Consider the following 13,278-nt stretch of genomic DNA (forward strand, 5'->3'; position numbering starts at 1 on the left):
CTGGCCTCGAACTCACAGAGATCCTCCTGCCTCTTCCTCCCGAGTGCTGGGATTAACAGTGTGCGCCACCAACACCCAGCCATTTTTAAGTTATTTCCAATGTCCATGTTTTGTATGAGAGTGAATTAGCCTAATACCCCAGAGAAAAGGAACTTCTGAAATTGTAGGTAGAGGGGAGTACTTTTACATAATTTTGTGGCATTATTGTAATAAAAATTGTTCAGGCTTTCACTGCAGGGAATCATTACTTCAACTAAAAGAAGTTAGGAGACTACGTTACACATAGGAAAAGCCATTGCATTACAACAGGACACAGGGTAAGCACTTCTATAAAATGTTTGTTGCACTCCCCTAGCAACACCTTCTATCTGCCTGCTCTACTGTTCACTTCATCAGATTCAAATCCGAGGGCAAAAGCTTCCGGAACTTCTGTGGTGTCGGTTTCTCTTTGCTACAGGACACATTGTTTTTCATAACTTCCTAGTGTGTTATCACCCTTTACTAAGAAAGAAAAATACATAACAATCATAACATGAAAGAAAAGTATCCTTCCAATATATTTTCTAACAAGTATTGGTATGTTACAGCTCACTAAGTTTACTTTAATGAAAAATATTTTTAGGCATGAAATGAAAAAAGGTCCACATAAGAAAGTTAGTCAGAGCTGGGCTATGGTGGCACAAGCCTTTAATCCCAGCACTTGGGAGGAAGAGGCAGGCGGATCTCTGTGAGTTCGAGGCCAGCCTGGTCTACAGAGTGAGTTCCAAGACAGCCTCCAAAATACAAGAAACCCTGTCTCAGAAAACCAAAAAAGAAAAAAGAAAAAAGAAAGCCAGGAGGTGGTGGTGCATACCTTTATCCCAGCACTTGAGAGGCAGAGGCAGGAAGATCTGTGAACACAAGGCCAGTGTGGTCTACAGAGTGAGTTCCTGGATAGCAGGGCTACACAGAGAAAAATCCCAGTTGCTGCTTGTAAGTGACATGGGTCGGGTTTCCATGGAGTCATCTCTCTGCAATACACTGCAAATCTGTGCATTATTACATCACACATCTTCTTACCTTTTGACAGCTTCGGTCAATAGGATCCACTGGAGTAGCTCTGGGATGGGTTACCCTTACATCATCTCTTCCACACTCAAGATTGGACCATAACTCAGTTATAAGTGCACTAATGAAGCCTAGGAAGAAGTGTTACTATGTCATATTTATAGCATAATTTATGTTATAACATAAAATAGTATAGTCTGGTTTATGGAAAATAGGATTATTCTTATGAAAAGACTTATTTACTCTCATAGAGGAAAAATGCTTGCATCTTACAGAAACAATAGAGTAATATCTACTCTTGTTAGAAATGGTACTTGCCATTGTTACAAAATGTTTATGATATCCCATCACCCTGTAATGTTAAATAAATCATGGGAAAGTATTTCCCTGGAGACTGTAAAGAATATATTCAGGAGCTCGAGGAAGAGATAGGAGGCACCACCAAGTCAGGCAGGCATCAAAGGAATATGTTCACTTAATCTAGTATTCATAATTCCATATTGAAAACCATTCTGAACTTTGCCTCAATGCAGCCTTTAAATTCTCTTGAGTCATATACAATATGGCTAAATGAAAATGAATATTAAAGCTGATTATTAAATTCTTCAAATCATACACCACTTATAAAAATTTAACATCTAATCATAAAGAGCCTCAATTCCTGACCACATTCTAAATATCTCTCCTTATACCCACAGATAAGTGTGGTCTTCATTCCTGTATCAAAGAAACTTCTCTTTCCAATAGGTGTAGACTTTTTTGTTGTTGTTTTTTTGTTTGTTTGTTTTTTGTTTTTGTTTTTTTTCTAGACAGGGTTTCTCTGTATAGCTTTGGAGCCTATCTTGGTGCTTGCTCTGCAGACCAGGCTGGCCTCAAACTCACAGAGCTCTGCCTGCCTCTGCCTCCCAAGTCCTGGGATTAAAGGTATGCACCACCAACGCCTGGTCAGGTGGAGACTGTTACAGAAAGTCACAATCAATCAAAATGCCGAGTGGTGAAGCCCCATCCCAATAGATACATATACAACACAAATCCCACACCTAAGGCTCAGGAAACAGCAGAAGATGGGGTGCTGAGACTGTAAGAACCTGAGGTCAGGGAGTTCGCTGTTAGATTGTGTCTCCTAGTAACACCAGGAGTTATACCCATAAATATACCAACACAACTTCGTAAGCATGAGCGGAACAAGGACAATAAAAAATGACAAAGTGGACACTTGAGAAAGCTTATGGAAGCCTCAACCCTACAGGATACCAAGGAATGCTGAGAGCAGGAGAAATATTCTTCCTCAGAGAGGAGCACACCAACTTGTTACCCAATACCAAATGGTCAGCACTAAAAATATACAAGTAACATTATAGAGACTGAGCTGAGTGTATTTATATTTCTAGGGATTTATATGAATATACATATATGTATAGGAAGCAATGACAAAAACAGAGGCCATGAATTTTAAACAGAGCAAGGGGTATTTGAGAGGGCTTTCGGGAAGGAAAGGGAAGTGGGGATAGTGTAATTTTATTAAAATCTCAAAAAAACAAAATAAATTCAAGAAAAACCAATATGCTTATAACAAAATGAGAGAAGTGTTTTTCTGGCACAACTAAAAAAGTGTAGGCTCTATAACTAAGGATATTGGTGTCTAATTTAAGAGTTTATTAATTAGTTTGCATTCACAGGTGGAAGGTGATTCCTCATCTTCAGAGACCAGGGAATTTTGGTATCTGAGAATGGAAACTCCAGAGTTTCCACAGCATACAAATGGGACACTGCATGTATAGTGGCCAAGCAGTACCTGTAATGTAAGTTCAGGGATCGGTAGTCATCTGTAACCGGTGTAGGATTTCATTTAACCATCTCAAGAAGAGTTTGAGAGGATGAGGTTCAAAGGTTTAACTACTCAATGACAAGCAAATCTGGGATGAAATCTAATCTTCAAACGAATCTATTAATATATTCCTGTCTACAGTGCTACATATATTTAGCCAAAGTAGAAGAAAATGTGATTCAGTTTAGGGCTGGCTTTGTCAAGGCACATATGCAAAGAACCAAAATTGGTTAAGCATAATAATAATAATAAAATAAAATATTTTGGTTTAAGTAGTAAGCCAATAGTGATCACTGATACTGCTATGACAATCCAACATCTCCAACTGGAATTTCCTCTTATTTACCACAAATTATGTGTTGCTCAGTGCTTGACAAACTAATCATGGAGTATATTACAATCACGGTGGCTTACTTTCCTACCAATAAACCCAATTGATATAGGAGAATATATACAGATGGCAAACTTCAAAGAGTGTGTGAAGGCTACAGAGTGAGGGAAATGCTTTCTAGAGGAAAGAGGAATGATGGAAATAAGAAACTGGTACAGATATGAGACAACTGTGATACAGATGCATATCTACTAAACACTGGGCCATTCTGTCCAGGACAATTAATTATCCCAAGACAAATGACATTCTTTAGGTTTATAAGGTACAGAGGGATTCTTTAATGATTGAATAAGTTTTAGCACAGATCATCAGGTACCACTGTTCTAAAAACAAAAAGGTAAAATAAGAGTCTCTATATCTCATGGGATTAAATAATCACCAGTGTAATTTCATGGAAAGCAAAAATAATACTGAACACTTTCTTTTTCATGGTCACAAACTGGAAAGAAGAATTTTAGAGTTGAAATTATTCTGGGACATTATCAGGCTATTATTCATTTTACTAACAGTGATCTCATTTTATTTCTGAGGAAAAAACTTGCCTGAATTTTGTAGAGCTACTGCCCCGGCTGCTGTGGATGCCACCTGTACAACCAAAACTTCATAGTCAAACTTCTTTTGCCTGTTTATCTAACATAAAGAACCAAATGAGAAGAGAAGAACACACTGTGTTATTATAAGCAATACAAACTTACATGCACAGCTGCTTACCAGTCTAACAAATACAAGACTAGACATTTCTTTCAGGTGATAACAGCAGAAAAGCAAACAAACAACAGCAAATTAGTGAATTAGAACAAATGTGGTATTTTTAAGCATTTTATTTCTGATCTGAGTTTAGTCCTAGCTTTGACAAGTCATTTAGTAAGGTGCTGAAGTGATGAGTCCACAGTTAAAAGCACAAACTGCTTTTGCAGAGAACCCAAGTTCACTTCCCAGAATTCAGTTCGGTTCCCAGCATTCATATGTAGAAGCTCACAACCACCTATAACTCTAGCTCCATATGATCCAACACATTGGCCTCTGTGGACAGTTGAACTCACACACATAAATACACATAGTTAAAAATAAATATTTTTGAAAAGTCGCTTATTACTCCTGACCTACATTTTCTCATAAATATAGGGGCTTATTTCTCATAAAAGGGAACCTTAGGTCAAGTAAAACTAGGACAGCTTCTAGTTCTAAATTCTATCAAACCATCGTTACTAAGTTGTATCATCCTATTATTTCTATTGGGGCCACTTCTTCATTTATAAACTTTCATTGCCAGATTCTTAAATGGGTTTTTAAAAAATCAAAACAAAACGAAAACTCAAAAAACTACTTTCTCCTTAAGATAGCTACTTCTAGAGGATACATTTTCCCCCTAAACCTCAATATATCAGTTTCTGTGTAAAAGTCCTTCAGTATTTGACACTTTGTAAAGAATAAACCTTCACAGGGTGAGTACAGAAATGAGCCTATCACATCACATTGATCAGAATAAGGAGGTAAAGCGACATTATAACATCAGACCTTGCTAGTCTGTAAGATGCCCAACATCTGAACAGAGTTAACCATTCAGAATTGTTACTTAAGAACTTTTATTTAAAAACATCTGGTTTAATTTCAAGCTCTTCAAACATAAAGTGTAGCCTCAGTTCTAAGGAAAGAAAAAAACAACAACAAATACCTTTTAGCTAAAAAGGAGCTAAATGACCATGCTGAAAATTAGATTTATTCATCAACTTTTGATTGCTTATGTCTTTATAATTAGCCTTCCTTTTCAATCTTGTTAGTCTTATCTCTCATTTTCCTTGAGTTACACTCCACTGTTCTGCAGTGACACAGAAGTCCAGGAAGATAAACGCCTATCCTCCTTTCCCTGCTTCTTCCTGCCAAAGAGCACCACACTCTAAGGCCCGCCCACCAGACCTGAAAACTGGAGTATGGGCAGCCACATGGTTTGTCCAATTTCCACTTATTCTAAAAAGGACTAAAGTTATCATAAGTTGGACACTTTATTCAACAAGGTACGTCTTCATGCACATGATCAAACACTAAAAAAGAAGAAATCTGAGTTTCAGTCTGACCATCATAACTAGCCAGCTAACAGACACATAAAATGCATTTCATAACTAACCCGGGCTCCCACTCTCTCTTACACAAAATTAAGAAAACAGCCTAGCCTCCAGGCTTTCTTTTTTTTGAAAACTATCTGAGGATGTAACTGATGAAAATATCTGGAACTCAGGGCACATTAAAGTATTATGAATATGCTAATGAAGAACGACCATTGTAAATTTCCAGTGTCAAAGGGACAGTCTCTTCTAGGCAAGCTACTGGTAGGATGCAAAAACTATTAGGTTTTGAAATTTGCAAACATAAGAATGACATCTAATTCTAGATGTATTATGTAAAGCTATGCCTGCCTGATCTGAAGTGCCTGAATGAAAAAGAAAATGTGCCAATTTTCATAATGATAAACAGTATAAACAAAGCCTGAGCAGTTAATTAGTATACAAGGACAGCTCTAAACTCTGCTATGGGGGAACGCAAAATAAACGGAACATTTGTAAAAAGTGTGAGTGAGTGTGTGTGTGTGTGTGTGTGTGTGTGTGTGTGTGTGTAAGGATATTACATATAGTAAAATCCTAAATATGGGGTTGAGAAATGCACACAGGATGAAATGGAGCTAGCAATCTGGCATGACACTAGAATAAAATAAATAAAACAGAAGAGGAGCCTCACACAGATGGACAAGGCAAGCATGCCATAAAACGAGGAAGGGGAGAAACTATGTTTTCTGCACTTAGGGTCCACCTTCAATAAAGCAAGACAAAAAAATGTATCAGCACATATACACCTAACCTCACAAACTCATGAAAAAACAGAGACACATTTTCCTCATGCAAAGAATGTTAGGGGCCTGCCTCAGAAACTATTCTTCACAGGCAGAGGCAAGAAGAAAGCATTGTTTATTTTCTTATAGTTTTAAACAAAGGTAGGGGATTAGAATTTAAGAGCGTAAAAAGATTACGACTTGCCATGAGGCAACACAAAAACATCAAAGACAACAGATAACAGATGCTAGAGATTGGGGGGGGGCAAAAAACCACTGTGAAAGAACTGATACCAGGGACTGGGGACCTGGCTGTATCTGCAAGGTGCTTGCTGCATAAGCAGGAGGTCAATCTGCCTAAGCCAGCCTTTGGGGATGGAGGGAGGTAAGGGAGGCTGGGCTTGGTGGCACACACCTACAATTTCAGCACTTAGGGTGAAGAGACAACATTGCTGGCCATCCTTGGGGTCTGCTGGCCATCTAGCCTAGCCCTAAGTTACTAAGTTCCCAGCTAAGATCCTTTATCAAAAAATAAGATGGAGCTCTTTGCCATCTTGCAAGATGGTGGCAAAGAATGCTGATGAGCCTGACACAAAGGAGAAGAAACCTGCAGTCAAGAGGGCTGAGGTGTTGATCAAAGGGTAATGACAAGGCTAAGAAGCCAAAAGGGGAAGCTCCTCTGCAGCCTGGAGCCCGACCTGTTGGAGAACTGGGAACACTCCCTATCTGTTGTGGTCCCAGAAGGGTGCTGCAGAGGATAAGCACTCAGCTGCTAAACCCAAGGTTGAAGGAAAACCAAAAATTTAAAGCCATGGAAGGATCCTGCCACTGTCACAAAGCCAGTCAGTGGTGACAAGAACGGAGGTAACCACATAGTTAAGCTTTGCAAGACACCTAGGTGTTATCCTGCCGAAGTGCCACCAGGGAAGGGGCAAACTCAGGGCATGAAAGTCTTCCACGTCATGTGGGAAGCTGAGTATCACACCATGCCCAGTCTTGACCATCCTCAATGGACAGCCACGAAACAAGAGAGCTCTCCTGAAACAGCTTGGGCATTTGGTGCTTTGCTGCATGTGGCTGGACCTACTTCCCTCAATCTTCTCTGCACAGAACACACCAGAAACCAGCCACTGCCACCTCCACAAAAACTGCTATCAGTGATACTAAAGTCTCCAAACACCTCGCCGATGCCAACTTCAAGAACTGTAAACTGGGCAAGTGCAGGTGCCAGGGAGGCGGATCTCTGACAGAGAATAGAGGAAATACAAGATTACTGTGCAGGGCAAGGCTGATCAGAATGCTGTGGACTTGACAGTCTGCAAAAGGTCAAGCTATTCCTTAGCTCCAGGGACATGTGCAGTCCTTTTGGGCTCTAACAAATGGAATTTATCCTCACAAACCTGTGGTCTAAATTTCTTGACAAAAATCTAATTAAACAACTATATTAAGTATATAAAATATAACTACATATTTAAAAAAGAAAGTGGAGAGCAATTTAGGAAGACAGCTAACACTGACCTCTACATATACCCAAGTGCATGACCATGTACACACACACAGCACACACACACACGCACACACAGCACACCATACACACATATATATACACACAGCACACCACACACATACACACACACACACACGCATACACATACACACACCACACACATACACATACACACACATCACACACACGCACGCCACACACATACACATACACACATCACACACACACACACACAGCACACCACACATATACACATACACACATCACACACATACACACACACACAGCACACCACACATATACACATACACACACACATCACACACACACACGCACATACACACACACGCGCGCGCACATACACACACACAGCACACCACACATATACACATACACACATCACACACACACGCATACACACACACAGCCACCACACACACAGCACACCACACATATACACATACACACATCACACACACACACACATCACACACACACAGCACACCACCATATACACATACACACACATCACACACACACACATCACACACACACACAGCACATACACACCACCCCCACACACAGAGCATACACACCAAACACACACAGCACATACATACCATACCCCCAGAAATACACACATACATACAGCATGTACACGCAGCACACACACACACACACACACACACACACACATCACATAGCATGTACAGGCATGCCTTGATCCTGGTCAAAAGACCAAGGAGAGAGTGAGAGGGAGAGGGAGGGAGCGGGAGGGAGGGGGAGGGGAAGAGGGGAGAGAGAGAGAGAGAGATGAAAACCCTCAGAAACATACTTAAGATCTGAAAAATCCCAGGAATGCAAGGATCTTTCTTATTACAGGAAAAACACAAAGCTGATTATGAGTCATTTACTTCAGACTGCCTGACTAAATAAATTACCTTGTAAGTTTTATTTAACAGTAAAATATAATCTCTCTAAAGGGAAGTTTGTATCTTTTAAAACGCCCGAGGGCAAAGCCTTCATTGATACATACATTTAGCTTTAACAGGATTTTTTCCCCAGAAGTTCTTCCCAGCCTTGATACATATGGATGTATTATATCATGCTTATAAAACATCTGGAAAATCAACTGAAAATTCCAATTCCATCTGGCTGCTTGCAATTTCAAAATAACAGCCACAGATACCAATATCAACTTTCCTTTAAAAAAACAATCAAGTGGTACCACGTAACACGGTATTTTAAATGAATCTTAATAGTCCCATCACACACAAAGAGCAGACGGATGGTTTTACGACAACAAGTCCTTTTGCTTGGAACAGACGGTAACTCATACCTGTAGTTTCTTTGCATACTGGTTGAACATAAACGTCACACATTCGTTGATGGCACCTGTTCTCTGAAGAAGTAGTAACCCTTTGGGAGTGGCAGCAAAGTTGAGTAAGTCATCCAGCAAATTGTCTTCCCAAGCCACACTGGAACAGGGAGAGGGACTTTTAATATCCCCAAAACTGACAATACTTAAGGTCGGCATGGGTAAGAACTACAGTGACCGAGTATACCCTGACTGCAGGTTGTTCGGGACATGTTCTGAAATGAGATGGAAACGGTGAGCATTTTTCTCGCTTCCACTGACAGCTCCCACTGCTGAGCGAGTGGCCTTTTCATCTCAGGTGCAGCACCCCACGCCCTGATTTTCTCATCCACGCTCTAACTTACCAGGATAATTCTACTGCACTTGCATTCCCCGAACCTCAACTCTCCATTGTTTTCATGCATTCTTTTTATTAAAATATTTGTTTTCTCATGTTCTCCAGCATAGTATCCATATTTTCTCCTCTATTTTCATATGTTTTTATTTTATTTGGAAGTGAGTGACAACATTTTTCTCAAAACACATTTTTAAGACTGATAGCTTGGTCCAGAGGTTAAAAAAATTATAGAAACTGTTGTGCAACATTACTTCCATTATTTAATGATATGTTACATTTATCTATCCTGCATTTGCTGAGTTACATAAAGATATGATGTTTTTGTTTAATTATGTAAAATGTGTTGCTGTTTTACCTTGCCTGCCTAAGATACCTGATTGAGCTAATAAAAAGCTGAATGGTCAATAGGTAGGTCTCAGCATTTATATATAATTAAACTACCTAAGAACATATACATCAAACCCATATTGTATTTTAAAACACAAAAATACCTAATGAGTTTATACTACCTTTTTAAAGGACACTGTTAGAGCTGGGAGGCAGCCACGGAGCCCAGTGCATAGAGCATTGCACTTCTAGCTAGAGCCGGATATGGTGGCACATGCCTGTAATTCCAGCACCCAGAGGTGGAGCCAGAGGAATGCTGTGAGTTTGGGACAAACCTGGGCTAGAAAGAACTAGTGCTCCACAACCAAACCTTGTCTCAGAACAAAGAGAATAACGGACAGCTAACTAAACACACAAAATGTTCTTAAGGATAATGGTTCTCAAAGAGCAAACTGAGAAACAGCATAGGAAGGGGCTGGGGAGATGGCTCTCTGGGTAAGAGTATTTGCTGTGCAAGCATGAACTCCTACCATCCTGCCATGCAAAGGGGAGGATACTATGAAGTCTGTAGTATTATCTTTTTCTGAAAATAGCTCTTGCCTTTGGGGAGACTGAATTGTGGCCAGTCCTTGCATTCCAGTTAGCAGTATGCTCTGAGGTCTAGAGCTGGATACTCAGCCTCCTCCCTCAAGTTGAAAGTACCTTTAAAATAACAATGTAACCTATCTACTAGGACTTGCAGCTCCCAGTTAATTAGCTTTCACACTCTAAGCTAAATGCACAGCTTTAATCTTAAACTGGGTATTCTTTCACAGCCCTGACCCAGAAGTGTGTTTGTATGCTGTGGTAATCATTTGCTGAAAATAGCTAAGACACTGAAAAGAACCTTGAGGAAAACAAATATCCCGTAAATGTTAGAAGCAACATGGATATAGGATGATAATATCTGTGTGTGGTTTCAACTGCTCTTCTGAGTCTGCTGGAGTCAGTAAAGGAACTTCTTGTAAAAGTGTGGGAGGTTTCTATAAAAATGCATTCCGCATCCCTTTCTCATTCTGTTTTCTGTGATGTTAAATAAACTGAGAGCAAGCCCTTTGCTAGGGAGAAACACAGGTCCAGATCAGACACACACAACAGAGAATGTAGACTGTGATCAAAAACTACATACATGTGGCAGACAGGAAGAGAAGTGGAGAACTAAGTCTGGGCTTACTTCAGACCTAAACTTCTCTTTTTATAAAGTCTCTTTCTTATTTCTTAATGTGACGTTGATGCAAAGGCTTACCCCCGCCTGGAGGTTTATAGGCAGCTAATTGTGGTAGTAGTGGAAAAGACATTCTTTTCAATGGTGTAACCTCCAGTCAAGTGTCCATGCTCCAAACCCTCATCCTTGTTCCCATAAACAACCCTAATGCTCCTGACTGGGTTACCACCCAACCTTGAAAGCAGAAGGGAATTAGTTGAGGACAGAAGAGAATTAGCAGGATTGGAGTAGAAAAGGAATGAGAGAAGGTCAATATTATAGAAATACATTATATATTCATGAAAATGTCATAATTAAGACCAATGTTATGTACAACTAATATATTCTAATAAAACATTAAAAAATTTTAGAAAACTTAAACCAAGTCATTCAAACAGGAATATACATATGAAGTATTAGTCCTTAAAGAAGATAAAAATCAATTTTAAAAAGTTTCTACATTTAACACAAATGAAACAGAAAAAAAAATCATGTGAATGGCCCCATTACATGATGTAAGAATATAAGCCATTCTGGAAAGTAAGTGATGACATGCTTTAATAGTTCTTCTCTGGAACTATTTAACTGTCCTGTAAATTTTAATAAGGGGGACAGAAGATCTGGGCCATTGAGTTTTATTGCCCTTTCCCTTTGGAGAGGGGCAATGGCAAATGAAGTGACCTGCTCTCCAGTAGTGCTGTGGTATGAATAAGAATGGCCCCACAGGCTCAGGAATTGAATGCTTTGTCATCAGGGAACAGCACTACTTGAGGGCAATGAGGAGGGATGGTCCTACTGAAGCAGCCTTGCCTTTAAGGCTAGAGGAAGCCTGTCACTGGAAGTGGGCTTTGTGGTTTCAAAAGTCCATGCCATTCCCAGTGTCTCTCTCTCTCTCCTGCTGCCTGTGTATTTGGATGTAGAACCCTTAGCTACTTCTCCAGAACCACGTCTGCCTGTGTGCCACCATGTTTTCACCGTTATTATGCACTAAACCTCACAAACTGTGAGTGAGACCCAATTAGATACTTTCTTTTATGATAGTTGCCATGGTCACCATGTCTCTTCACAGCAAAAGAATACTGACTAAGACAAGTAGCAAGATACTGTCAATGGAAATACAGTCCCTGGTGATGAATTCCATGGTATCATGGCTGAGCTTTGCAGATCAAAGAATCCCTCTGTAATTTTGGCCTCCAATTTTGTAGTTTCCTTTGATGGCTGGATGGGGCCAATTTGACATCTTTTCTTTTTCTCTGTGATTATATTTTCTCTAAAATCACACAGTGGTAATTTCACATAGTGTGACAATACTTAGATCAGCCTATTAGAAATTTGGTGTTGTGAGGCAATGCCTAGATTAGAAAGAAGGACATGAATAGTCCACCACTGCTGAGCATCAGCTTCTCCATTCTCTAGCACTATAGGCACCACTGAATGGGAAGCTGGAGCAGGATCCTATGTTCCAAAAAAGTGAAAATAAATAAGCAAATAAATCAATAAAATGTAATTGCAAAATGCTTAACTTCAAGGCAAAAATGATTAATTTTTACAGATTGCTATTATTTTACTGTTTTCTAATTAAGCTAACTCTTACTCACAGTAACTTGAACTACAGAAAGACCCATTCACTAATCCCATCCTTCATTCACTCAAGAAATCAGGTACTGCTCCATCCTCTGGGCTCCACATCCTGGCCTACAACATCTGAAAAAGACGTCCGCTTTACCAGAGACCAGGGCAAATCTGGGGACCCCAGTTAAGACACAGACCACCACCCCATAATACTCCTTAAAGCCCGACCAACAGCCCCAGACTGCACCCTCCACTCTGCTACCCTGGCTCCATATCCCAGCCTACTATCTGGAAGAAGTGTTTGACTTCACCAGAGGCCAGGCAGGATCTAAGAATTACAGGTAAGAACAGCCCATTACCAGAAAACACTTGCTAAAGCCTGTCCAACAACCCCAGACCACACCCCCTCCCCTGGGCTCCACACTAGGGCCTACAGCTTTACTAGAGGCCAGAGTAGTCCCAGGGACTTCAGGGAAGACACCACCCACCAGTCCTTAAAAGAAACCAAAATTATACAGTGGAAAAAAAGAAAGCATCTGCATCAGATAGTGCTTGCATATCTGGATGCTGGCATGTAGAGGAATGCAAATTGATCCATATCTATCACCCTGTATAAAACTTAAATCAAAGTGGATCAAAGACCGCAACATAAAGCAGGATACACTGAACCTGACAGAAGAGAAAGTAGGAAGCAGCCTTGAGTTTATTGCCACAGGAAACAACTTCCTGGCCAGGACAAAAATAGCACAGGCACCAAGATTAACACTTAATAAATGGGATGTCAGGAAACTGAAAAATTTTTGTAAGGCAAAGGACACCATCAA

General features: G+C 40.1%; 1 protein-coding gene across 1 annotated transcript in view; it reads right to left on the reverse strand.

Annotated features, from left to right (window-relative positions):
- Tbc1d32 (TBC1 domain family member 32) overlaps positions 1-13,278 on the reverse strand; it is a 202,417-nt gene that overhangs the window by 105,339 nt on the left and 83,800 nt on the right. Inside the window, exons 18-20 of the mRNA XM_005073305.4 lie at positions 8,937-9,075; positions 3,809-3,896; positions 1,060-1,178 (exon numbers count right to left, since the gene is read on the reverse strand). Coding sequence (XP_005073362.1) covers positions 1,060-1,178; positions 3,809-3,896; positions 8,937-9,075 — 346 coding nt within the window. The remainder of the gene's footprint in view (positions 1-1,059; positions 1,179-3,808; positions 3,897-8,936; positions 9,076-13,278) is intronic.

Source organism: Mesocricetus auratus, unplaced genomic scaffold (assembly GCF_017639785.1).
Source record: "Mesocricetus auratus isolate SY011 unplaced genomic scaffold, BCM_Maur_2.0 Super-Scaffold_100018, whole genome shotgun sequence".
In the NCBI taxonomy this organism is placed as follows: Eukaryota; Metazoa; Chordata; class Mammalia; order Rodentia; family Cricetidae; genus Mesocricetus; species Mesocricetus auratus.